Consider the following 27786-nt stretch of genomic DNA (forward strand, 5'->3'; position numbering starts at 1 on the left):
GAGGCATGCATATTCATTTTCCCGGAAGAAATGACGAAAGTCAGCCAATGGGTTTCCAAGAAATGCTGGAACGCTGTGTGAGGCTTGGCATCGCTCCAATGGCTTTTGTTAGACTCAACTGTATCAATTGCATAATAAACACTACACTGCAGGCTTTGTATACAAGCCTATGAGTCAGCGAGGGACTCATATTTCAATGGTATTTCAGAAATAGAAAAATGAATCAGTTTAGCAGGCGGTGTTGTTGAGCTGTTATTTTTGCTTGGTGTTAACTGGTGCACATCACAGGTAGCAGTGTTCTTTCACTAAATAGGATATTAGTGACTCATAGCTGAATTAGTCACACAAGTTGCATAAATTATTTTCAGTCGTCAGCAACACCCTGATTCATATTACCCTTGGTGTGACTTTGTGGAACTACTGTACTGTATAGGAAATGCTTTCTCCTATTTGTAAGGGTGATATCACCATCTTCTGGTAAAAGATGGTATTACATGTCTGAATCCACCCACAGAGCCTCCTTGCTGTGCTAATTCATTAGGCCTACTTATTACGGTTAATTGGATCAACTATTTTTTACTTTTTGAAGAGGAATTGACCACTCATTTTCAGGTTAGTAAAGGAATGATATTGTATGCTTTGATTATGAGAGTATGAACGCTATATTGCCTATAGAAGGTCTACACCCCCTTGAACTTTTTTTCACATTTTGTTGTTACCAAGTGGATTGAAATAGATGTAAATTGTATTTTTTTTGCCATTATTTCGACACAAAATACTCCATAATGTCAAAGTGAAAAGAAAATTCTACACATTTTTACAACTTAATAAAAAATGTATAACAAAAATATAGTCGTTGCATAAGTATCCACCCCCTTTGTTTAGGCAAGCCTAAATTAGTTCTGAAGTAAAATGTTTGCTTAACAAATCACATGTTTTTTAAATGACTACCCCTTCCTCTGTCCCACAAACATTTAACATCTGTAAGGTCCCTCAGGCAAGTATTGAATTTCAAGCACAGATTCAACTACAATGACCAGGGAGCTTTTTGAAAGCCTCTTAAAGAAGGGCAGTAATTGGTAGATGGGTAACAATAACACATCAGGAATTGTATATATCTTTAAGCATGGTCAAGTTAATAATTATTCTGTGGATGAAGCATTAAACCACCCAGACACATCAAAGATGCAGTCGTCCTTCTGAACTGAGCTGCAGGACAGGAAGGAAACTGCTTAGGGACGTCACCATGAGGCCATTGGGGATTTTAAAACAGCTACAGAGTTCAATGGCTGTGATGAGAGAGAACTGAGGATGGATCAGCAACATTGTAGTGACTCCACAATAATTACTTACATGACAGAGTGATAAGAAGAATAAAAATATAAAGATGTTCTTTTAGTTTTTTTAACATGCATGTGTATGCAAAGTAATATTGAAAAGAAAAAAACATGGCAAAGGAATACTATTTTTTGCCTGAATGCATAGCCTTATGTTTAGGGCAATTCTAACACAACACATTACTGAATAACTACCTTCTTATTTTCAAGTATGGTGGTGGCTGCATCATGGTATGCAGGTAGCCTAGTGGTTAGAGCGTTGGGCCAGTAACCGAAAGGTTGCTAGATTGAATCCCTGAGCTGACAAGGTAACAATCTGTTGTTCTGCCCCTGAACAAGGCAGTTAACCCACTGTTCCCCTTTAGACTGTCATTGTAAATAAGAATTTGTTCTTAACTGACTTGCCTAGTTAAATAAAAAATAAAAAAATGCTTGACATTGGCAAAAATTGGGGTGTTTTTCAGGATGAAAAGAAATGGGATAGAGCTAGTCACAGCCAAAATCCTAGAGGAAAACCAAAGCTATTGACCTTTCAGCAGGACAATAACCTTCAACATAAAGCCAAATCTACACTGGAGTTGCTTACCAAGAAGACAGTCAATGTTCCTGAGTGGCCAGGTTACAGTTTTGACTTAAATCTGCTTGAAAATCTAAGACTTGAAAATGGCTCTCTAGCCATGATTCCCTACACCTTGACAGAGCTTGAAGAATTTAGAAAAGAATAATGGGCCAATATTGCACAATACAGGTGTGCAAAACTCTTAGAGACTTACCCAAGAAGACTCACATCTGTAATAACTGCCAAAGGTGTTTCTAACATGTATTGAATCAGAGGGTTGAATACTAATCTAATCAAGGTATATTAATGTTTTATTTTTAATTTTTTACATTTTCTTCCACTTTGACATAACAGAGTATTTTTTTGTAGATTGTTGACAAAAAAAGACAATTAAATCCATTTCAATCCCACTTTGTAACACAATAAAATGTGAAGAAATCCAAGGAAGGTGTAGACTTTAAAAAAAAAGTTTTATTTAAAGGTATGCAAAATATTTTCCAGCAGTCTCAATGCCACCATCTCAGTGCACAGAATTAGATGAATGCTAATTTCATTATAGCTCAGTGTATGAGAAAACAGGACATTCTTCTAGGTTGTCACTAGTTACCACAGCCACAAAGTCAGAATTATGGCTAAACCCCACCTAATTTCTACAATTGATCTTCTTAAAATATATATTTTTTAACCTAACCTTATCCCTATCCACATTGCTAACCTTATGCCTAACCCTAACCTTAAATTAAAACCAAAAAGCTAATTTTGACTTTTTGGCTGTGCTAACTCGTGACAACCATTCTTCTATGACATTATGCTGATGTCACAATGCAACCGCACTGTGCTGCCCCACTGTCAGACATTCTCACAGCTACAGCTAGTGTCATCATACATCCCTGTGGCACTGTGTGCTGAGACAATCTTGTCCATCGAAGCCCTGTCCCTGTACCCTGTGAAGAGAAGAGAGGAAGCAGGGGGCTGGCGAACACTACGCAGAACCCCCTGTCAACACCAGGAAGAAGGAGCCATGACCGCCCTCCGGGACAGCATGTTATTAGGAGGGAACACACGGAGGAAAGAACTCACCAATGTCACCATGGCAGCCTTCATGCTCCCCGTACAGCACCTCAATGAGATCACCCCTCTGATTCTGCTGGAGTTCCACCCTGAGGTGGAGGCTGACACAGTGGACTGGCTCCTGGGGAAGATCCTTACACCCGAGCCCCTGGGGGGACTAGACCTCTTGGCCAGAGTGATCAGCCGGACCAGGGCCGGGGGTGCCATCATGGTGGTGGGGGCTACCCCAGAGCGGCTGCTCCTGGAGGCTGACGAGGACCTTCTGTTCAGACACAAGCCCTGCTGCCCTATAGGAGGTCAGGCACGGGAGGTGGGGGACCTGGGGGGGACGCGCCCCACCGAGGGGGTGTATGGGATGCTGTCATCGGCTGAGTGTGTGACCCTGGTGCAGAGGATCCTGGCCAGGCTGAGAGTGGGGGAGGGGGAGGAAATCCAGGTGTTCCAGCAGATTCCCCTCCTCCCAGGAGAACCAGTGATGTCCAGTCTGTCCCGCTTAAGAGTCCTAACTAGCATCTACCCCCTACATGAAGCCCCGCTGCTTCAGAGCCTCCAGGGGAGGTGGTGGGCTGGCTGGTGTGGCCTCAAACCCTTCAGCCAGAGAGAGCATTGGCAGCTGCTGGAAGATATCAGGGCTTATTTCGGGGAGGCGGTGGCCCTCTACTTTGGGTTTGAGGGTTCGCTGGTCAGGTGCTCTCCTCCTGAAATCCACGTTGTCCATGTTTCTCTCCTTCTACCCCCTCAGGCTGGGGAACAACCTGGTCTTTTTCACCCTCTCCAGTGTGGTGTGGTCAGAGCTGTTCCTGCAGGGCTGGGGGGAGAAGAGCAAAGCCCTGCAGAGGGACTGGGGGACTGTGGTCACTCATCAGTCACACAGTCACTCATCAACAGCAGCAGCGGTGCCCAGGGTGGCACAGGGCACAGCACCACAACAGACCCTGATCGATGCCCACCCTTTTGGAAAGATGAGCTTGAGGAGACTGCAACACTCCGTTGCCTTCCTAACCTGCACCCTATGCCTCTCCTCCATCCTGATCCTGATGTATTTACACCTAGATGGACTAGTGGGGGACTTCCTCCTGAGAGAAGAGCTCAGTTTCCTCTTTCACAACATCCTTGTCTACCTCCCCAAAATCGCCCTCACGGTTGCCATGGCAGGGATGGACTGTGTTGCATTCCAACTGTCCCAAGGCCTCAGCCTTGATCCCGAGCCACCAGGGCAACAGTCACCAAGGCAACAGCCCCTGCTCCCTGAGGTTATCCTCTCCTGCCTCTTCAACCACTTTTCCGTCCACTTCTACAGGGCTCTGGTCCTGAATGACCTCACCATGGTGCGCTTCCACCTGTCTGTACAGCTGGCCACCCACCTGGGCATCAAGCTGCTGTCCACCACACTATTGTGCCGCCTGAGGAGGATGAGGACGCCCCCTGGCTGCGCCCACCAGGAACATCAGTCTCCTGTCCTTAGACAGATCACAGAGCAGAGCAACAGACCACCGTGTGAGACCCAGACCTGGAGCTACCTGGAGCTCCTCATCTCCTACTGCCACGTCATGTTCTTCTCAAGCATCTACCCCCAGTGTGCCCTCTGGTGCCTGTTGACCATCATAGCTAAATCCTGCATGGACTTGTGGCACCTGTGTTCAGGCGCACGCCGCCCCTTCCCCAGAACATCCCCTGGGGGTAACGTTTTGTGGCAGCGGGTCTTCTGTGGCTTTGAGGCCCTGGCTGTCCTGCTCAACTCCCTCCTGCTGTGGTCCTCTCTGGAGTTCAGGCTTCTCTTCCTGAGCTATACTGGGTGGGAAATGCTCAGGGCCTTCCTCCTGCTGCAGCTGTTGCTGCTGAGCCTGAGAGGGGCGGTCACCTACCTGCTCCTCCACCTGGCCTGGTTTGTTGGCAGAAAGGCAGAGACTCGCCAACCCCACCTCCACAGGCTCCATCACCCCCCGCACCACCAACAGCAGCAGCAGCACTCTCACATACTGTAGAGATGCAGCAGCCACTCAGCTTTAGGCTTTGTGGGAGGATCATTGTGTTCTGCAAATAAAGTGAGGAGTGAGGGTTGACATACTGTAGGTGTGCTGTTTGTCTGTGTGTGTAAGGATATCATTTTTCTTTTACAGAGTCTATCAACTTTGGCATTAGAGTACAGAAAGCTTTCTCAAACAAATCAAGCTCACACATCTATATCTGGGATCTTTAGAGGGTCATTTTTAACCGTTGTCCCATCTACTGTAGGCTATGCCCAGGCTTTGGCCTACGCTGAATGGTGATAACAGTCAGACAATTAACACTGTGACTGGAGTCCTTCCGCCCTGGCAGTGGAACTGACAGATGGTGCTAAGCAAGGCTAAACTCAGTGGTCATGTCTGTGACCTCACAGATTAGACACTCTCCACTGAGTCTGATCACAGACCGGAGAAAGTCCTCCTGTTTTAATGATCAGCTTTTTGAGACTGATATATGTTTGTTAAACACATGACCTAGCTACAGTATGTATCAAATGTGTATCTGCATTAATAAAGATACTGCACATTACTAGATTACAGTGGAATTTTACAGTGTTTAAGAACTTACACCCAGGGCTTCCAGTGCCATAAGAGGGTGCTGCTAGCCTTTGATCCTTCAAACATTGCTATTGCTTTCTAAATTGCAACTCAGAAATAGCAGGTAGTCCCCTGGGTTCTTTCTTCTCCATTTTAAGATATAACTTCAAAATAATATAATGGGAAAGTTATTGTAGTTCTAGACTTTTGCCTAAACTGCTCCGCCCACAATCGTAAGGCTCTCCAGAGGGTGGTGCGTTCTGCACAACGCATCACCGGGGGCAAACTACCTGCCCTCCAGGACACCTACAGCACCCGATGTCACAGGAAGGCCAAAAAGATCATCAAGGACAACAACCACCCGAGCCACTGCCTGTTCACCCCGCTTTCATCCAGAAGGCAAGGTCAGTACAGGTCCATCAAAGCTGGGACCGAGAGACTGAAAAACAGCTTCTATCTCAAGGCCATCAGACTGTTAAACAGTCATTACTAACATTGAGTGGCTGCTGCCTACATACTGACTCAAATCTCTAGCCACTTTAATAATTAATAATTGGATGCAATATATATGTATCACTTGTCACTTTAAACAATGCCACTTTATATAATGATTACACGCCCTACATTACTCATCTCATATGTATATACTGTACTCTATACCATCTACTGCATCTTGCCTATGCCGCACGGCCATTGCTCATCCATATATTTATATGTACATAATCTTATTCATCTCTTTACACTTGTATATATAAGGTAGTTGCTGTGAAATTGTTAGATTACTTGTTAGATATTACTGCCCTGTCAGAACTAGAAACACAAGCATTTCACAACACTCACATTAACATCTGCTAACCATGTGTATGTAACCAATAACATTTGATTTGATTGTAAATGAATCTGTTGATGACAAGACTCTTAGTATTGAACAATATAGACTGTTCTGTTTTGTCATTCTATGTTACCTGCCAACAGGAAAGTAGTGAAACCTCGACTCAAACATTTCTGGTGTTAAAACAGAACCCTGTTTCCACTATTCATCTGAGTCACATCATGACAGTGTTTTATATGTGGATGGACTCAACTTTGGTTACTCCATGTCATTAAGGACAATAATGTTCATAATGAGTTGTCAGTGGTACAGTATCTGAGATGGGAAGGGCTGATCCCAGCCAATCATTGAGAGACCAGAAAGCTGTCTGTCTCACCTCTAACTTGTGACTTATGGCAGATAGAGAGACCCACAGTGAAACAACTTTAGCCACAGAGTCCCGAGCTCATGTTGAAGTAGACTGGGTGGGTTATGGTCAGCTAACTATGCTTGCTGAGTCAAACATGGTTGCACCCAGAATAATAGTCATCTGGTTTTCAAAATGCATCTGGTTTCAAGCATATAACCAAAAAATGTAAATGCCAATTACTGTAGGTCCTTGTTTGTTCACTGTCACACGTGACTATAACATGAAGGACAGGAACTTTCCTGTAGCAAGATAAATTAGATAGAGTTGATTTGAAAAGGATATTTAATGTATACACTTAATTTCTCCTCATTGGATTGTATTAACAAATTGTACAATACTGATAAGCAGAGCCTGATGGGACAAAACTGAGATATGTACGGACTGAGATATGATTACGGCATTTGTGCATTTATTGAAACATTTATAGTAGTTTTGATTACCTTCACATTTATGCAGTTCTTGATAATGACATTTCTCTGAATTGTGGATGACATTTGTAATTTTGATCGAACACTGAACAGCAGTTAAACCTTTACAAGCAGAGCAGTTAAATGAGAGAGGATGTATTTTGTACATTGTGAATGTTTGTCATGAAATTGTGATGTTATATCCAAAACAGATGTTAGTCTTACAAAGCATGGAATGTTCAAGCTAATACTAATTCAAGTTTCTGCCATCGTAGTGAATTATGCAGTTCTACCATCCTAGTCATTTGAAATGTTAATGGTATAGAAGTCATGGTATTGGTGACCTCCAGTATCAGTCCTGTTCCCGTGGCAGTGACCCGTTCACCATACCTGCCTCCCAACGCTGCCACAGAGGAGTTTTTTGGCCGCTTGCCTTGTAAACCTTGGGCTCCTGGAGAGATAATGCAGGACACAGGAAATGGATTTAGCTAGTCTGATTAGCAGGTTAGGTTTTCTTACATGTCAGTCAATCTCCATTTAGCCACACACAGAACTTGAATATAACCACATCCCTTGTCAGATGTCAAACATTATAGGCCAGTTACTTCTGAAAAGAAATGTTGAGGTCAGCTTTGCCAGTGTAAATACACCGCTTCTAAACAGAGCTACTGTTACATTGCTAGCAGAGACAGACATACAGTATAATTGCAATCAAAGCTTGTGAGTGAATGACATGTTGTGTTCCTGTCACAGGGAGGATACTTCTAGGAAAGTAGAGCTGTACCTGTGTTTGTCCAGGGTTCTCCCTAGCACTCTTAGGATTGGGAGGAGGCCAGGTGCGATCCAACTTCCCCGTGGCATGTCGGCCATCAACTGCAGAAAGGCAGGATAAGGAATAAGGAAATGGGATAAGGAAAGGATTTACAGACTGATCAAGCAGGCTCCAAAACACTGCTAAGTAAAAATACAAACTCCTTCTAGACTCTGTACCATTTGAAAATGTATCCATTGCAATTACAATAATTCATATTGTAATTCCTCCGATGGCTATTTTTGGAACTAGTTCATTTTATTTGAATCATGCTAGAAGTCAAAGAAATGATCTTCTTCTGTCTGTCCCCCAGATCCCTAATATCAATGGTCACAGGTCACAGCCTATATAGGTCACAGCCTATATAAACATCCCAATGTCTACAAGTTTATCAATCTAGAATATACACACTCATATGATTCTACATTACATGACAGGAATAAGCTGTGACTGCACTGTGCTCACAGAACCCTAACCCCTTGCTGCCCCCCAAGACATATCTGCCATCTCAAACATGCAGATGCCCAGAACACCCTTGATCTGAACTTCCTGGCCATTGTACTGCTGTGGTAACTTTGGTTACATCCTACAAAGCCCCCCTGTGGCATGTGCTGCTGATTCAGATAAGTGTTCAGCCAGAGTGATCTTGCCCTAACCGCTGGTGACAGGGGTGACACTAAGTTGACGACAATACTGTGCCCATAATAACATTATCTGATGCTAATGCAAATAGGCAGACGTTAAAGTGCTTGGGCTGAGATGAATGTGTGCTGTGGAATGAATGAGGCTATAACTGGCTTATCCACTTGCCTTCAGCTAGGTGCGTTTATCATACGTTGACGCAACACCATATCATGATGGTACAAACAAATAGTTTTTGCAAAAATTCTAACATGTGACTCTCCCACTCACTTTGACCCCAATTCAAACACAAAGGAATTCTACATGTAATACAAGACATGTCCACTGACCTGATGCTGTGGAAGAGGAGGTGGATGAGGGAATGAGTGTGGTAGGTGGGTCTGGGCTGGGGTCCTCTGTGCCGTCTGGCCTGCCTCCACTGATTCCTGCCTCTCCGTACAGACTACACCTCTGCCTGCGCAGCTCCTCCTCCCTCTCCCTGGCTTCCCGGATGTCCTTCTCCACCTCCGGCTTCATGGCCAGTGAGGGACGCAGCTTAAAGAAGAGGTTCTCCCTGAGGATGTCAGAGCCCTCGTCCTCATCCCCTGGCTGTTCTCCCCTCACCTCATCCGTGGCCTCCTCCTCTGTAGAGACATTGCCCTCCATACTTAGGCAGTCTAGGCTTCTGTAAAGGCGCTGGGCTCCTCTGTCTCGGTTCGGATAGTGGGCTATGATTGTGTCGTCACTTTCCAGATTAACCACCTTCCTCGCTGCTCCTTTACCGGCAGGTTGGTTGTCTGCACTTGGGTTTTGGCCTGAGCTAGCATCCTTTTGGCCCTTTAAGTCAAACATCTGGTGGGAGTGGGCTCTTGAGAGAGGGCAGCCTTTGAAAGAGACAAGCTCCATGCTACGTGTCCTCTCCAGCACAGAGGGGTAGACATGACCTCTCATCCCCAGGCCTGTTGTGGTGGGGGGTCTATTGTGCCTGGTGGGTCCTTCTGCATTGCCTTGTTGGAAGGCTTCAAACAGCAGCTTACTCTCCCTCATCTGGCGTACTGTTCCCTTGCTGTAGACTCCAGGGATCTTTCCCATGTTCACCAGGACAAGCTCCCTCTGGATCTCCTGGCTGATCTCCTTCTGCATCTTCTTCTCTGAGAACTGCCAGTCAGCGCCCTGCCCCGGCCCTGCCTTAGAGGACAGTGTCTTAGCCAGTAGGGGAGTCTTCATCAGGGGGATGTCTACCACCTCCTGACCTTCCTGGGTGTTTGACATGCACCTGGACCGCCGCAGGCTCTGCTCCCTCTCAGCAGATTGCCGGATCTCCCTCTTGATGGGAGTCTCTTTCTGGGGTGGGGGAGCCTTGTTGTCTAAGATGGGGGATGTGGTCGTGTGGATCTCGTGTGTGCTGACAGGGGAGAAGTCAGTGGACACCCCGCTGTCACTCTGGTCATCGTCACTGCATTCCATCTCAATCCTGACCATAGGTTGGACACTGAGCTGGGCAGAAGGATGAGACTGGACCTCCTCCACTTTCTCTCCTGCCACTGTTTCAATATCTTCTTTCTCTGGAATCTCTGTGTCTTCCTCACTTACCGCTGCCCTCTCTTCCACCTCGACAGTCTGTACTCTCTCTCTCTGCTCTCTCTCTTCACCGCTTCCCTCACTTTCTCCTTCCTCTTCTTCTTCCTCTTCCTTCCTAAACTCGATTCTCTCTACCTCCTGGTAGCCTGTATCCTGACTGGTTGTCTTCATGGCTACCTGGTGTGAGGGTGGAGGCTCCTGTGGCACCTGTTGTCCGTCCTGTCTCTGTTGCACCAGATGCAGGCGATGCAGCAGCTGCTCCCCCTGCTGGATGTCTTCAGCTACTGTCAGGCTGCCAGCCTCCTGCTGCTCCTGCTGCTCAGAGGCAGGTGACTGAGGCGAGGGCACTGTTACCTGTTCTCTGGATAAGCCTCTTGAAATAGATCGGTGAGGCTGGAGGCACTGGACGTCACTGCTAGCACTGTCTCTCCTGACCCACTCGTCTTTGGTCATGTCATAGTCTAGTGATCTACCATCGACCATGTCCTCAACATCATTGTTACTCTTGTCTGAATGTTCTGGCTCTATGATGGTCCCTTCATGGGTTGGATGACTATTGTTGTCAAGGCAGTGCTCTGGCTCAGACTCCCTTGTCTGTGATGATGGGACAGGATCTGTCTCTTTCAGAATGCTGGCTTCCATGTTCGGATGAGGCTGCTCAGGGCTACTGGCACCCACTGCTTTATATTCGTCTGTTGGTGGTGGCGTGGCAGAGCCAGGTCTTTCAGTCAGCACTGTGATATCCACAGATCCTCCCTTCTTCGGTTCAGTCAGCTGCTCCTCGTCCACTGTTACTGTAGCCTTGTCCATGACTGGAGTGCTTCTAGGCTGCTCAGATTGGACTCCATCTAAGCTCCTGGGATTTTCTTTAGCCTCTGTGACGCTTATGGCCCCAACATTGGGCTCCATAGTGCTGCCCTCTTCTGGACAAGAGGGGTCTTTGCATGGTGGGGGAAGGATGAAGACGTGGTCATCCTCCTCCATCCTATCAGGGTGGCCTGCGCTGACTAAAGGGGGAGGTGGTATGACAGCCTGCCAGGCCTCACAGGGCTTTTCCCCAGGAGTCAGGGAGGAGTTGTCTTTGGCCGTATCTGTGTCCTCTGCCGGTTTACAGCCAACCTCCATCCAGAGACCACAATCCTCCTGGGAGACTGGACTCTTAGGAGATCGGGGGCTGACCATGGGCTCTGTTTCCATAGTGATGGGGTATAACTTCACACCTGTTAATATTTTATTTTTCTCCTTTCACTGTCTTTGGTTTCAGTCTCACAATCTGAAAAATATGTTAATGACTTTGCAATTAGAGGCATGTTATTTGAGCCCCTTCAAAAAACATACACCACAAGGCTTAGATGGTCTATCATTCAGTAAACCAAATAGTTACGAAATGTGTTGAAGTCTTTCAAGTGTGTACTAAAAATGTCAATTTTTATAACAATGTCGTAGATGTCAGGTATTACCTGCAGAAATAGGACAATAAAGTAAATGTTTGTGAATCTGCTGTTGCCCAAGTTTCTTTTGAGGACTGCTGTCAGATCAGTTGAAAGAAAGGTTGACTGTCATTATGCCAGTTTTGGCCTGGCATAATGTGACTTTACGGGAATTGATTACAGTATGAGAGTTTCACATCACTAAAACATGGAACTTGGATTTTATAAATATATACTCACAAATTGCAACTTCACCTTTTAACCTTTTAAGCTTTAAAATTAAGGACATGATCTGAAAGTTGTAGTGCATTCTGTTCTCTCTCACTTTACATATTTACTAGCTGACACTACAATGATGATGCAGTTGACCTGAGCAGAGTTCTGCTTACTAGGGGGAAGAGTAATCAGCTTTTCACTGTCTGGCACATCCACTATGCATCTGCTACAGGAGCCTCCTTCACAGCCTTCTCCTCCAGAGCTATATCACTTTCAGCCTTAATGGCACATCCACTATGCATCTGCTACAGGAGCCTCCTTCACAGCCTTCTCCTCCAGAGCTATATCACTTTCAGCCTTAAGCTCAAAACATTGACTTCATGACAACATACTAATTTAAACTCCAGACAGTTTAGAGAGCTCTATCTGTGAGAACCAGTGAACCACATTATGAAAATTCATGTTTACTGTATGTAATTTGCATGAATGTCTCCAGACACCACACCTGTTAATATGACACCAGATGTTTTACTATGCATAATGGCAAACTGATCAGAACTGTCATTGTCATTGAGGTTGTGCAGTTCTGTCCGTCATCATGTCTAATTACAAATGCTCCCATGTAATCTACAGATGTATGATCTTAATTTTAAGACAGTTTGCTACAGCAGGAAAATAATCATGCAGCAGCAGGACATGTGAATTATTGTGTGGATTATAATTAAATGCCATTTTTGTAGGGGTTGATACATTTTTTGTTAGGGCAAATCAAGTCTGAAATTTCAAAGTGGAAATTACAAACTTTAGAAGCCTTTTATAAACACTACAAGTTTGTGTTTTCTGTAGTGCAGGAAAATTCTTAGCAACAAAAGAGTGATGAAATTAAATTCCTAGGTCTGTAGTCACCTCAGGTGCAGGTGAGATTTATATGTCTATATTTACTCTCAGGCTTATAGCCATACTCCAGCCCTGGATTATCAAAAAGCCAGCCACACAATGTATGAAGTGATTGCATCGCAAAACACAACATATTAATGATATTTAATGAGCTTATCTCCTCCATTAAGGGGAAGTCAGCCAAACATTTCTCAGTGATACAAATACAAGCTCTTCCTTGAAAACCACAATTAATTATACATATTACCTCCTGAAATATCAAATATCCTGAAATCTCAAATATTTAAAGCTTTTTGGGGGAATAAACTGCAGGCTGTATGCATCTATTTTAAAGTAAAGCTAGACGCTTGTTTCAAGAGTATGAGTTGTTACTTCGTGATCAATAATAACAGCCATGCTGTTCAAAACCATTATTATTCATTTATGAAAACTAAATAGGTTATGGAAATTAAATGTAAATGAATCATATGGATCTGTGAGTGCTATTAATGACAAAACGTTGGTAACTAACAGTATAATATCAGAATACGGCAAGGTACTGTAAAATGAACAATAAGAAAGAGACCCACCTGTTTGCAGTGCCGTGTCTGTGTCCAGGCTTCTGTCTGAATGATGCTGCTAGGCTGCTGCTGAGACCCGTGAGTGGTGAGACTGCCTGTCACTCAAACGGCTACGGGGCTGAAGCTCATTGACTACACCTCGAATTGCTACAGGGCTGGCCCACGTGGGGAACATTTTAGGGAAAATGGCATAGCACATCTTCCAGAAAAATACTATCTCTTTTATACTAGGGATTTCATGGCTAATTGTGGTAAGACAGTAATTCTGCTCATATATTAAGTATGTATGAACTACACATTGACACATCCAGCCCAAAGCTGGAGGTTAAAAAAAAGACTTAATAGTCGCCAAAGTTCCATAGCGTGTCTTTAATGGTATGTCACAGCTCATTTGCAATAAAGAGTCCTATACATGAACGTCCTGACAGGAACGTTGCTACTGCTAATCAAAAGGAAAGAACGAGACAAACAAAAATCTTAAGAATATGAAATATATTTTGTTTTGATAATCACACACACATTCCAGTTTTGTTTTTGTCCACCTTCATTAACAGACATGGCTAAATCAAAAGTCAACTATCAAACACACTTACACATACAAATCACACTGAATAGATGTAATTGCAACCAACCCTTCTTTAACAGACTGTTTTGGTCACTGCCGGAATACTCATAACCATAACATTTGTATTACTGATGAGGACACCATAAAAGTAGAGGACACTCTAAAAGTAGAGAACAAAAGGGTTAGTTGCCATTGAAATTGAAATAGGCACATCAGGCATTTCTGAGATTAATATTTAAAAATCTATTTCCAAAAAGAAACAGATCAGTGGTTGTTCTATTCTTCTTCTTTGGTTCATTCCTAGAGGACATAATGCTGAGTACTTTTTTTGGCCTGATACAACCAATCCCAAAGGCAGAGGAGGAGTGTGAGATGAGTGCTGCTGGGATTCTGGCAGTAAAACCTAGTTGCATTACTGAACTGTGTCCAGCAGGAGGCAGAAGGGCTTTGTAACAGTCACACTGGAGTCTGTTCACAGAGCTGTTTGAAGAGCGGAGGATAACAGTAAACACTCCATGACACAAGCCATGTGGGACGGTAGTCTCAGAGGATACCAGTGACATTTTAGACGAGGAGCAAGTGCACGCTTCTCTGGAGCACATCCTGTGCAATTTAGACAATGTTGTAGATTTAGGCCACGCATACAGACCATTCATCATGAGTGGCATAGCTTAGAGGAATGGGGGGTAATGCTCTATCATGTGCAGAATCACATGATAGAGCAGCACTTGGTATTGTGTTTGGATGCCCTCTTTCCTGTTTCCTCGGCTCTGTAGCGTGGGGTTGGTCTGGGGGGATCATCCACATGTCCCAGATCCTCAACCTCTTCCTGAGTGTAGCCCAGGATGACAGGTGGGACAGGGCCCTCCACAAAGACAACCAATCCACTCACGTCCTCCTCACCATCCTCATGCACCACAGCCTCAACCTCTTGTTCAGTGTAGCCCAGGAAGGGTTCAGTCTCAGACCCAAGAACAGGAGACTGAAGAACAATCTCCTCCTCACCCGCGTCAGAAATGATCACCCGCTCCACCTCCACCAACTCTCTATCATCCTCATGGCCCAGACCCTCGCTCTCTGACTTTACCTCAGTGTAGCCCAGGAAGGTCAGTGTGACAGTGCCCTCAACAAGGTCTACCTGACCTACTCCTGTCTCCTTGTCCATCTCATCATCCTCATAGCCCAGATCCTCAACCTTTTCCTCAGTGTAGCCCAGGTCGGTCGGTCGGATAGGGCCCTCCACAATTTCCGCCACTCCTATTTCTATCTCCTTGTCCATCTCATCAACCTTATACCCCACAACCTCAACCTCTTCCTCAGTGTAGCCCAGGGTTGTAGGTGTGGCAGGGTCCTCCACCTCCTCTTCCATCCCACTACCAGCCTCTATCTTCTCCTCTGCCTTCTGTTGTGGTACAACTGGGATCTCATCCAGCAGCACTTGCATCCCGACATCGTTGATGACACTAAGGAGCTGTCCCAGCTCCTCAGCAGAAGGCTGCCCCTCTGCCCCGCCGACGTGGTGGACGCTCTTCCTGCTGTCATTGAACACCGTCTCCCCCAAGGCCCTGGGTGCTCCAGACACGGGCACCACAGACCTGATCTTGGTGACCCCTGTCTTTGAATCCCTCTCCACCTGCACTGTAACCATCCCCAGCACTGCAACACAGAGGGAGAAATTATCCAGGGCAATATAACAGTCAAGTCACTATATTTGGAATCATGGTCAGAGCATGGATTACCTGGGCTATAGAAACATAAAATATTAATGTTATATTCTACCCATACCACTACTCAAATACTAAAAATATAGCCTTTCCCCTAAAGCAAGGCCTACATTACCAGTAGGTGAAGGGCGAGGAGGCACATTTTTGTGGCATATGTCAGAGCCCTCTTTGCTAATGTCAGCCTGCACAACATGAGTAAACACCACAAGGTCAATGTGCAGGCTCACAGTGCACAACCCAGTACCCTTTCCACTCTCCATAGCCCCCAGCATGCATAAGAAATGTACCAAGAGAAACAAAGTGGGCTAAATATAACTATCGCCTGCATTCTGCTCCAGCCCTTCAACCCAGCCAGCCACATCGTTAAGCCGTACCCTGGAGGCAAAACCCAGCCACAGGAACAGATATTGAGAAAAATATGGAGAGAAATATGGTTTCCCTCATAGCGAAGGTATGTATAGATTTTCACTGTGGCCGTCCCAAATCAATGGTGTGGATGATGATGAGCACTATCACATTTCTGTAGTGGAATCCTCCCCAAACAGTACCTGATCGACCTTCCAGTCCATTCTCATGGAGAACCCTCTCCATTACTGGCCCAGGGAGCTGACCCCCAGCAGCTCTGATGACGTCTAAAAGATGAAGATATGGTGAACTAATACAAAACCATTGTACTTTCCATATACAAATGCTAATGTGCTGCGTGACAATCATGCGTTTGAGCAATATATCATATCAATGATAAAACAATCACAGCTGTGGCTTCATTCTGTCACCCCGATTACATTAGTGTCAGTCAGAAAGAGATGAAAGAACAGTCACATGCAGGATGGTCTAAGAGAAAGTGAGAATGAATGAGATATCCAGGCCTAGGGCTATAGGACCATGCAGGTGAAGCTTACCTTGTATCCCACCCTCTTCAATGTCAGCCTATGGGGAAGCAGAGGAGACAATTTTAAGTGGAACCCCTGGTCCAATCGGTCCTACAGTCACTGTCTCCTCCAAACACTTTCCTCTTCATCCCTGATCTCTCCCAGGCCCTGCGCACTGCCATAAATATGTCACAGTAACCATTAGAGCAGTGTGGCGCTGGGCTCAGCTTCGTCCCACCATGAGTGTTAGAGATGAATACACACTGAACTTCCTTACCAAGTGTTAGTGTGAGCTAAATATGGACCATACATGAACCTGAATGTAAAAGTTCAAGTAATTTAATACAAGATAACACCAGTATAAACACAATACTGCGGTGCGGGAAAAATACTGGTACCACAAAAATAAACTGGCGTGAAAACAAAACCCGGCAACAAAATACCAGCCGTCAGTAACAGCCTGAACAATAGAGCAAACACGCACACAAACATGGGGGAAACCAGAGGGTTAAATAATGAACATGTAATGGGGGATTTGAAACCAGGTGTGTAGAAAACAAAGACAAAACAAATGGAAAATGAAAAGTGGATTGGCGATGGCTAGAAGGCCGGTGACGTCGACCGCCGAGCGCCGCTTGAACAAGGAGAGGGACCGACTTCGGCGGAAGTCGTGACATGGCCAGTATATTATATACTGTACACTGAGTGTGCGAAACACACCTGCTTTTTCCATGACATAGACTGACTAGGTGAATCCAGGTAAAGGTTATGATCCCTTATTGATGTCACCTTTCCTAAATTAGCCATGGATGGAGATAAGGTTTTGGACTTGTGGTTTTACTTAATTCTCCGTACTGGACAATGATATAACGGCGATTCTGATCCAACCATAAATTCATACATTGTTGTGCCCCTGAATTGAGAGGATGGAAGTTCAATATGTAGCTAGATGTAGTAGGCTAATGTTAACTTGCTAATCGTTGCCTATGAAAGGAAGTTGGGCTAGCGAGCAAGTATTTTAGCCAGGTAGCCTAGGGCAACAAAAATACAAGTGTGTACTCTATGACAGAGTGATAGACCATTTCATCAACATGAAAGAGAGCAGGATGACATTGGCGTTTCTCTAGAAGTAGGGTGAGTCAACATGTTTTTTCCACTTATGCGCACACACACACACATCAGTACTATGGACAGCCACATCAAGTTGGCATATGTCGATTGGACTAAATAGTTTTTGGTATCTTTTAGTTGTCACTGTATTAGACTAAGCATAGATGATTAGATGATGTTGAAATGTTGAAGTTGAAATGGTGCTGGAATAGTGGAGGCAGCTCCTGTTGTCTTTGCGACTTGCGGTAACTGTCTGTGGTTCTAAATCAATAGTTGTTTAGTAGTCAGAAAATGTCGGAAACATCAACTTGCTTGACTATGCTGTAGGTCATATAACTGTCTGTTACATGCAATCTGCTTTGTGGACTTCCCCGGACAGATGTTGCTCTCCGGTTTTGTGATGAAACAAAGGTGTGGTTGAATTTTTCTGCCACTGTATCTTCTTACTGTCTCGGCCTTAGGCCTATATAGTGGCAAGGCATATGAACTAACAGGTTATAGAGCAAACAATGCAATTATCACTTTTTTTCTGGCTTGGCTTCCCTAGTGATTTTATCCACGCACCGCTACTGGTGGAATGCTTTCAACACCTTGTAGTCCATGCCCCAACGAATTGAGGCTGTTCTGAGGGCAAAAGGCGGTGCAACTCAATATTAGGAAGGTGTTCCTAATGTTTTATACACTCAGTGTATGTTCCCCTGTAGAGTTCACAGTTGGTACGGGGTCAAAGTCCTGTCAGTCAATAGCCAGACACCCTTTAGGGCTCCCCCAACGTGTAGGGCTATAATGTCACTAAATGTCAGAGCCAGTTTTCCATTGGGTAGCATACATACACTCCTACTTGAAAACAGGGGATCGGCACTTTGCAATTTACTGCGGTTTGATTTCCAAAGGGAGGCAAAAACCAATCAGTTGAAAAGGTCATAACTGCATGACCAAGGGGATACTTTACTATAGAGAAGAGTGGTTTCTGCTGAACATCAATCTGTAGAATCAAAGGCTTAGTGAGGGAAAAGATCTTGAACTGCTGTAGTTTTTAAATATCAAAGCTATTTATATTACACAGTTCCAAACTGAATCAGCTGTTGATGTAAAAACATTGAGACTATTGAGTAAAACAGACCATTGGGGTAAAAAAGTACACTGAACAAAAATATAAACGCAACATGCAACAATTTCAATGTTTTTACTGAGTTACAGTTCATAGAAGGAAATCCGTCAATTGAAATAAATTAATTAGGCCCTAATCTATGGATTTAACATGACTGGGCAGGGGTGCAGCCATGCATGGGCCTGGGAGGGCATAGGCCCACCCACTTTGGAGGCAGGTCCACCCAGTGGGGAGCCAGGCCCAGCCAATCAGAATGGGGTTTTCCTCGCAAAAAGGCTTTATTACAGACATAAATACTCCTCAGCACCCCCTGTCCCCCTCCTCAGATGATCCCGCAGGTGAAGAAGCCGGATGTGGAGGTCCTGGACTGGCATGGTTACGTGTGGTCTGCGGTTGTGAGGCCTGTTGGATGTACTGCCAAATTCTCTAAAACAACGTTGAAGGCGGCTTAAGATAACAGCTCTGGTGGACATTTCTGCAGTCAGCTTGCCAAGTACATGCTTTCTCAAAACTTGAGACATCTGTAGCATTGTGTTGTGTGACAAAACTGCACATTTTAGTGGCCTTTTCTTGTCCCCAGCACAAGGTGCACCTGTGTAATTATCATGCAGTTTAATCAGCTTTTTGATATCCCACACCTGTCAGGTGGATGGATTATCTTGGCAAAGGAGAAATGCTCACTTTCCATGTTACGTTTATATTTTTGTTCAGTATATAATGGGGAAAATCTGATGAGATATTTAATATGGCACAGAGGTATTTTAGTTGATTGAGTGTATTAAAAATCATATTGAAACTCAGGTTCTCAGAACGTCTCTGCTTTCTCCACTTGCCTGGCTGTGGTTCTGGGCATTGGTGACTGTGTAGCTTGTGGATTCAATGACCTCCACTATATCCTCTTCAGTTGGCAACCTAATACACATACATTCACACGATGATGACCGTAACACCACATAACACGTGAAACCAACACATTAACATACAAACCCATTCACACATACAATACATACATGCAGAGGCATGACTACAATTCAGGGGAGGGTCAGTACCAAGTGCTTTAAGAGATATATAAACATATCAACTCCCTCAGCCAACAGGCATGGGGAGTGATAGATTGTGTGTGTGTGTCTCACTCCTCTGTGTAGTTCTCAGCGCTGTGCCCAGGGACAGGCTGAGGGTTCTCGCTCAGCCACTGGTCCCTCAAGGACTTCCGCTGTGAGGAGAGATTTGGAGAGAGAGAGAGAGGTATGGAGAGAGAGAGAGGGAGAGAGGGATGGAGAGAGGAAGAGGGTTGGTGACTATGACTAGGCTCTGCTATGTCCTGTGCAGTTAGCATATGCATGGAACGGCCTATGCTCTGAGCCATCTCTCTCAGCATGCAGCTCCCCCAACTGCCAGCTCATCCTTTCAAAACAAGCGTATTCTCTCAAATTCCCCATAGCAAAAGAAGCTAACAAAAACAAAAGCCTTCTGTCTCTATGAATACTAAAATGGTTATCCAGTATGCTGTAACCAAAACAAACAGCCCCTAGACACAGAGCTCTGGCTGCCATTTTGGATCTCCAGCAGGATGAGTGAGGCCAAGAGCCTGGTGTTGTCTGTCTGTGAGGGAGAAACTGCCTCCAACTCCGTCTCCCTCACAGGGAGGGCTCAGAGAGCCACACGTCCTCGAACCCGGGTGTAGGCTTGATCACAAGGGGTCTGATTGAGACTGACAATAATAAACCTGACCATGTTTATTTTGAGAGTGTTTGTAAATGGACCAACCGGTATTGGCTGTGACTCAGTTAGATCCCTTTCAACCTTTGAAGCAGAAACCTTCCAGAGCCCAGAGGTACAGTAAAGGAGGGATCCTCCTTTCATTCTAACTCGGGTATGACAACACCAAGCCTAGGGGTGAACATAGTCCTACCTGGCTCCAAGCCTCATCAATTAGTCATTCGACGATGTGGGGAGTGTGAGAGGAAGCCAAGCCACAACAACAGACTGTGGTGACAATGACACAACATTATATTGGAGTGGTGGTGACACTAAGTGGGCCTTGTTCACAACTATTTGCCAAGACAACCTTTCAGATGGAACGTATGTGACCGCTCCATGTGGACCAGTCTCTTACTGTGCTCACAATCCGAAAATAAATGTAAGACAGGAGGGGAAGTGAGCTGTGCATACAGAGCTGCTATAACTGCTGGTCTGACTGGGAACAAGAGACTGTTCTCACACTTCACACTGAGGAAGAACGAAGCCCTGTGGCTTCAGACAACTCTCTTTCCTCTGCCATGTGTAAGGCTGGTGTTGCCAGCACAGCACACATCCTCAGGCAAACACAGTAACGTAGAGTAGACTGTTTGTGTGGGCGGCTGCCTGAGTGATATGTGTTGATGGAGCGGTTCTAGCCACTCCACCACTGATCCGACGTCAAGAAGTTAATGGGGTCCAACAGGGATCAGTGCTGGTGGTCCCAGTGGAGGAGAGAGTTACTGACAAAGATCAACCAATGCACAGCTCTCTCTCTCACTCTGACTCACTCCCTCCCTCTTTCTCTACAACCACCTCATAATTTCAGTTCCTCTCTTTCATGTGATTTCTCTCTCCGTCACAGAGGTCATGGTAGCAGAGGTCATGGTAGCAGAGGTCAAGGTAGCAGAGGTCATGGTAAGATGATGAGCAGAAGAGAGGTGAACAGGAAGGAGGGAGAAAAAGACTGTTATACAGAGGAATAGAGAATGCCTCAGGACACCTCATGGTGTTGGGGATGTTGTCTGGTGTTATGGAGCTAATTGAGTTTATCATCACACAGGAGGGCTCCACCCTGGGCATGCGAACCAGCTGCCAGACATGTGGCATCCTGCAACAGGACAACAGGGAAGGACAGACAGACAGATCCAGACAGACCTTGCGCTGGGCCTGCATCAGCCACTCCTCCTCCATCTCTCGCCTTGCTTTCTCGTCGTCCTGCTGCTTACGTCGCTTGTCCTGGTGATGGGAGAAGAATAGAAAGAGACCAATAAAAAGAGAGAGATTTAGGGTTGAGTGGAGGTAGAGATATACTTATGTTTCTGAACCTAATGAGGAGCACTTCCTGTTATTAAGCATCTCAGACGTGTGTCACCACAGAGACAGAGTCCCACAGCTCACACTGCTTTCAAGCTCTACTGAGATAATCACAGTTGTCATTTGAATGATGCTAGTGAAGGGGAAGATAACAGCACAACTACAGTACTGTATATCCTACTACAGTATAACTGAAAAGCTGTGACATTAGATTACAGTGACAAGCCCCATAGACATATATGCTGTTGACCGGTGGAACAGCTGGTTCTTTAAGGTCAAAGTGCAGAGAAACGGAGATGAAGGGGCGAGGCTAGGAGCACGTGGGCATGCCAGCACTCCATCTTCATGAGCTAGTCTGACAGTAACACACATATCACACATACTGCACATTCATGTTCTGTTAGGAGGAGCGGTTCACTCCCATACATTAGCACCAATCCAGGCCTGAGACAGGAAACCACCACTGCTATCCCTTTGGACTTCTCATAGTTTCCCCAACATCCCTCCTTTCAAAAGCAACTGCAATTAGATTACGCTAAACAGAAGGGCTAATTTAGATCAGAATTTAATTAACGATTTTGGTCTAACCTAATTCAATAAGAACTGTGTTGTGGCATAACATGTGGGAGTTGGCTACACCCCACTGCATCAAAGAAAGACAGGATAAAGCATGGAGGGAAGGCATGAGCATTGTGTGTGTGTGTGTGTGTGTGTGTGTGTGTGTGTGTGTGTGTGTGTGTGTGTGTGTGTGTGTGTGTGTGTGTGTGTGTGTGTGTGTGTGTGTGTGTGTGTGTGTGTGTGCGTGTGTGTATTTCTACTGTCTCTTAATGCTCAAGGTCCCTGTAGTGTTTAACCCTGCTGATGAGGTCAGTAGTGGCCCTGAAGCAAACGCCATGCAACCCAATTGAATTATTCAAACATGGACAGACCTGGGGGAGAGCAGGTATGTGATGTGGATGTACATGGCTGGGGGAGAGCAGGCATGTGATGTAGATGTACATGGCTGGGGGAGAGCAGGTATGTGATGTGGATGTACATGGCTGGGGGAGAGCAGGTATGTGATGTAGATGTACATGGCTGGGGGAGAGCAGGCATGTGATGTGGATGTACATGGCTGGGGGAGAGCAGGCATGTGATGTGGATGTACATGGCTGGGGGAGAGCAGGCATGTGATGTAGATGTACATGTCTGGGGGAAATAGCCATCATACTGTATAAGCATAATGTATAGTACATGTCAATGTGCTCTGTGTGGGTTGTGTGCCGAATGTTAGAATGCCTTTAACTGTGTTGACTTCTGCAGAATGTGAGGTTAAAAACGGTAACTATTTACAGATCACTGCTTTGATGCAGAGTAAACGTCTCACTGCCCTGACTGTTGTTGTGCGTCTTTATCAATGCACAAGTTCAAATAAATTCATAAGGTGGAACTAAAACCATGAGACTCACCGCTATAGCCTGCACTCTCTGCTGGTACTTCTCTGCCTCGTCCATGTTGGGTCTACAACACAAGAACACAGAGGAGAGTTATAGTTACTTTACTCCTAATGTAGCAGTCCAGAAAACTGTTCATCTGAGCAAATCATATAAATGAAACTCAATTATTAAAAGTTATTCCACACATATTTAGCGAAAGCGCAGAACTGATTTTCAATTCCCCTCGCTGTGGGACAGTGGATGAGAGAGTGTGATGATGTGATGCCAGATCCTAGATCAGTCACATATCAAAGTAGTGCAGAGGCTTATCATGGAGAGACTGCTACACTACTGTATTCTGTCATGTACTGGGTCCTTTGGGTGATGTCCTGTCATACTTCAAACCACCAACTACATGCTCATATTATTATACACTTTCCACAGAGGTGACTGAAAAACTGCCTGTTAGCAATATCTGCACTAGAGATGATTACTACATAATTCTTATATAATTATTTTCTAAAACCCTAAGTGAGAGAGCAGAGAGGAACTGGGAGAAGGGAGAGCACATAGCAGCCTTTGATGCTGAGTTGCTGAGCTCCCAACAGTAATAAGGCTGATTGAAATTAAAGGAACGATTGATTCCTGGAGCAGCAACTCACACACAGGGATAAAGTGAATGAGGAGAGGGAGTAACACAGAGGCTGTGGAGAGGACTATGGATCAGTTTGGCTTACAGTAAGAGTGGGAGGGCAGAGCTGGTCTCAGGAGATATATTCAGTTCACACTGCCTTTCCCCCTCTGTTTTTACTCCAGTCCTATGGCATCATCAACTGTAAATAAAGCGCTATAAACCAACCTGTCACAGCTTTGATCACTGACATGACAATGACACTAGTCCAGAGTGTACTACAGAGTGTACTACACTACAGAGTGTACTACAGTACAGAGTGAACTACAGAGTGTACTACAGTACAGAGTGAACTACAGAGTGTACTACAGTACAGTGTACTACAGTTCTGACCTTTCTGCCTGTCCTGACCCTGATCCTGCCTGACTCTGATTTGGATTACGACTCCTTGCCTGCCTTGACTTACCTTTTGCCTGCCCCTTGTACTATAATAAACTATCAGACTCGTACAGTCGTGGCCAAAAGTTTTGAGAATGACACAAATATGAATTTTCACAAAGTCTGCTGCCTCAGTTTGTATGGTGGCAATTTGCATATACTCCAGAATGTTATGAAGAGTGATCAGATGAAGTCCCTCTTTGCCATGCAAATTAACTGAATCCCCAAAAACATTTCCACTGCATTTCAGCCCTGCCACAAAAGGACCAGCTAACATCATGTCAGTGATTCTCTTGTTAACACAGGTGTGAGTGTTAACGAGGACAAGGCTGGAGATCACTCTGTCATGCTGATGGAGTTCGAATAACAGACTGGAAGCTTCAAAAGGAGGATGGTGCTTGGAATCATTGTTCTTCCTCTGTCAACAATGGTTTCCTGCAAGGAAACACGTGCCGTCATCATTGCTTTGCATAAAAAGGGCTTCACAGGCAAGGATTTTGCTGCCAGTAAGATTGCACCTAAATCAACCATTTATCAGATCAAGAAGAACTTACATTTACATTACATTTTAGTCATTTAGCAGACGCTCTTATCCAGAGCGACTTACAGTAGTGAATACATACATTTAATTTTCAACTTCAAGGAGAGCGGTTCAATTGTTGAGAAGAAGGCTTCAGGGTGCCCAAGAAAGCCCAGCAAGAGCCAGGATCGTCTCCTAAAGTTGATTCAGCTGCGGGATTGGGGCACCACCAGTACAGAGCTTGCTCAGGAATGGCAGCAGGCAGGTGTGAGTGCATCTGCACACACAGTGAGGCGAAGACTTTTGGAGGATGGCCTGGTGTCAAGAAGAGCAGCAAAGAAGCCACTTCTCTCCAGGAAAAACATCAGGGACAGACTGATATTCTGCAAAAGGTACAGGGATTGGACTGCTGAGGACTGGGGTAAAGTCATTTTCTCTGATGAATCTCCTTTCTGATTGTTTGGGGCATCCGGAAAAAAGCTTGTCCGGAGAAGACAAGGTGAGCGCTAACATCAGACTTGTGTCATGCCAACAGTAAAGCATCATGAGGACATCCATGTGTGGGGTTGCTTCTCAGCCAAGGGAGTGGGCTCACTCACATTTTTTGCCTAAGAACACAGCCATGAATAAAGAATGGTCCCAACACATCCTCCGAGAGCAACTTCTCCCAACCATCCAGGAACAGTTTGGTCATGAACAATGCCTTTTCCAGCACCTTTTCCGGCAAAAGTGATAACTAAGTGGCTCGGGGAACAAAACATTGATATTTTGGGTCCATGGCCAGGAAACTCCCCAGACCTTAATCCCATTGAGAACTTGTGGTCAATCCTCAAGAGGCGGGTGGACAAACAAAAACCCACAAATTCTGACAAACTCCAAGCATTGATTATGCAAGAATGGGCTGCCATCAGTCAGGATGTGGCCCAGAAGTTAATTGACAGCATGCCAGGGCAGAATGCAGAGGTCTTGAAAAAGAATGGTCAACACTGCAAATATTGACTCTTTACATCAACTGTCACGCCCTGACCTTAGAGAGCCTTTCTATTTCTCTATTTGGTCAGGTCAGGGTGTGATTTTGGTGGGCAATCTAGTTTTCTTATTTCTTTGTTTGGCCGGGTATGGTTCCCAATCAGAGGCAGCTGTCTATCGTTGTCTCTGATTGGGGATCATACTTAGGCAGCCTTTTCCCCACCTGTGTTTGTGGGTAATTATTATTTCTGTGAGTGTTTTGTGTGCGCCACGGTTGCGTCACGTTCTGATTCTGTTTTACCTATTTGTTTGTGTAAGGTTCACTTCGACTAAAGGAAGTGGAATTCCATGCACGCTGCGCCTTGGCTTATTTATGATAGGGAGTTTGAAGACAGTGAATGTGATATCAACTTCATGTAATTGTCAATAAATGCCTTTGACACTTATGAAATGCTTGTAACTATACTTCAGTATTCCATAGTAACATCTGACAAAAATATCTAAAGACACTGAAGCAGCAAACTTTGGAAATTAATATTTGTGTCATTCTCAAAACTTTTGGCCACGACTGTACAACAGTACAGAGTGTACTACACTAGAGTGTACTACTCTACAGAGTGTTCTACAGAGTGTACTACAGTACAGAGTGTACTACACTAGAGTGTACTACAGTACAGAGTATTACTACAGAGTGTACTACAGTACATAGCGTACTACAGAGTGTACTACACTACATAGTATTCCTACAGAGTGTACTACACTACAGAGTAATTACTACAGAGTGTACAACATAGTGTACTACAGAGTGCACTACACTACAGAGTATTAGAATATACTACACTACAGTGTATTACTACAGAGTATTACTACGGAGTGTACGACAAACCACAGTGTACAACATAGTGTACTACACTACAGAGTAGTGTACTACTGTCACAACGTCCACGGAAGGTGGCGCCTCTCCCCGGTCGGGCGGTGCTCGGCGGTCGTCGTCGCCTGCCTACTAGCTGCCACCGATCTATGTTTCTGTGTCTGTTGGTTTTGTCTGATTAGGTCTGCACCTGTTTTGTGTTAGTCAATTAGTGGGGTATTTAGTTTGTTTGTTTCGTTTGGGGATTTGTGCGGGATTGTTCTTTGTCATGCTATTGATAGTCGGACATTTTTGTATGTTTTCCCAGTGAAGCTGCTTGTTTAGGCATTAGGGATGCCGGGCTGCGCCCCGTCCTTGTGGATCTTTGGAGCTGTCCTCCTTCCTTGTTGTTTTGCAACCTGCCTTGTTGCGGCATTTTTTCTGTTTGATTATTAAACGTACGTTTAAACGGATCACAGTCTCCTGCGCCTGACTTCACCCCTCCTGCAATCAAAGTGAACCGTGACAACTACACTACATAGTGTATGACAGAGTGTAGTACACTACAGAGTATTACCACAGAATCTCATCCTGTCATCTCTTTAAACACAGTTAGAAGTGCTGACATAAGAAGAGCTGGATGAGCCCCTTGAGTCAAACTCCAACAACTGTCAGGACGACCACACACACACACACACACACACACACACACACACACACACACACACACACACACACACACACACACACACACACACACCAAAGCTCACTCTGAGAGACGGCTGCTTGATTGAAGTTGCGGAGGTGTTAAGCAATAAGAGATCTATTATGATTTATAGCCAATGACAGCCGTTTCATGAGAGCAGAAGAGATTATAATTATACACTATTTTAATTATACAGATTATAATTCAACCTCAGATATTTACCTTATATCTGTAAATGAACAAATATTCTCTACACATGATATACATGATTGGTATAACTAGCCTACTATGGAGGATGGTACTCGAGGCACGGATGACTCTATTTTAAGTACCGTTCTGTCCAAGTCAGATTGATACTATATAGCATAAGTGGTTAGAGATTTAGGATGGTTGTATGGTGTCTGAGGGCTGTACAGCTACAGTGTGATATAGCCATAGTCAGCCACACAGGGCTATTGTTAGACCCAGGTGGGCATTGTAGTGAGGGTGACGGACGGCTCTAGAGGGGGTGTTGTATTGATGGCAGGGCTGTGATGGAGAGGGAGGG

At 44.9% G+C, this 27786-nt stretch overlaps 3 protein-coding genes across 3 annotated transcripts in view; 1 reads left to right on the forward strand and 2 right to left on the reverse strand.

The window, feature by feature from the left end:
• Positions 1–2704: 2704 nt before the first annotated feature.
• On the forward strand, positions 2705–4952 carry LOC106598028 (anoctamin-10-like). Its single transcript, XM_045721297.1, has 2 exons — positions 2705–3654; positions 3710–4952. Exons 1-2 carry the CDS (start codon positions 2705–2707, stop codon positions 4950–4952), a joined length of 2193 nt encoding a protein of 730 aa, XP_045577253.1.
• Positions 4953–7143: 2191 nt separating this feature from the next.
• Positions 7144–13360, reverse strand: LOC106607081 (uncharacterized). The gene is made up of 4 exons (XM_014203672.2): positions 13284–13360; positions 8941–11444; positions 7943–8031; positions 7144–7609 (listed from the first exon to the last, which is right to left on the reverse strand). The coding sequence occupies exons 2-4, from the start codon at positions 11366–11368 to the stop codon at positions 7511–7513; spliced, it is 2616 nt and encodes an 871-aa protein (XP_014059147.1). The 5' UTR covers positions 11369–11444; positions 13284–13360; the 3' UTR covers positions 7144–7510.
• A 1165-nt stretch (positions 13361–14525) lies between these two features.
• LOC106607082 (paralemmin-1) overlaps positions 14526–27786 on the reverse strand; it is a 35604-nt gene continuing 22343 nt past the window's right edge. The window contains exons 2-8 of the mRNA XM_014203673.2: positions 23159–23210; positions 21552–21632; positions 19790–19869; positions 19490–19568; positions 16466–16493; positions 16112–16195; positions 14526–15495 (exon numbers count right to left, since the gene is read on the reverse strand). Coding sequence (XP_014059148.1) covers positions 14549–15495; positions 16112–16195; positions 16466–16493; positions 19490–19568; positions 19790–19869; positions 21552–21632; positions 23159–23203 — 1344 coding nt within the window. The 5' untranslated portion in view covers positions 23204–23210 and the 3' untranslated portion in view covers positions 14526–14548. The remainder of the gene's footprint in view (positions 15496–16111; positions 16196–16465; positions 16494–19489; positions 19569–19789; positions 19870–21551; positions 21633–23158; positions 23211–27786) is intronic.

Source organism: Salmo salar, chromosome ssa06 (assembly GCF_905237065.1).
Source record: "Salmo salar chromosome ssa06, Ssal_v3.1, whole genome shotgun sequence".
NCBI lineage: Eukaryota > Metazoa > Chordata > Actinopteri > Salmoniformes > Salmonidae > Salmo > Salmo salar.

Excerpts from the sequence above, each read along its gene's own strand:
- LOC106598028 (XM_045721297.1), top strand. The coding sequence starts at position 2,705 with ATGCTGATGTCACAATGCAACCGCACTGTGCTGCCCCACTGTCAGACA. Across the intron at positions 3,655-3,709 it reads TTTGAGGGTTCGCTGGTCAG|GCTGGGGAACAACCTGGTCT; the intron begins GTGCTCTCCTCC and ends CTACCCCCTCAG.
- LOC106607081 (XM_014203672.2), bottom strand. The coding sequence starts at position 11,368 with ATGGAAACAGAGCCCATGGTCAGCCCCCGATCTCCTAAGAGTCCAGTC. Across the intron at positions 8,032-8,940 it reads CTCCTCTTCCACAGCATCAG|TTGATGGCCGACATGCCACG; the intron begins GTCAGTGGACAT and ends GCCTTTCTGCAG. Across the intron at positions 7,610-7,942 it reads AGAACCCTGGACAAACACAG|GAGCCCAAGGTTTACAAGGC; the intron begins GTACAGCTCTAC and ends TTATCTCTCCAG.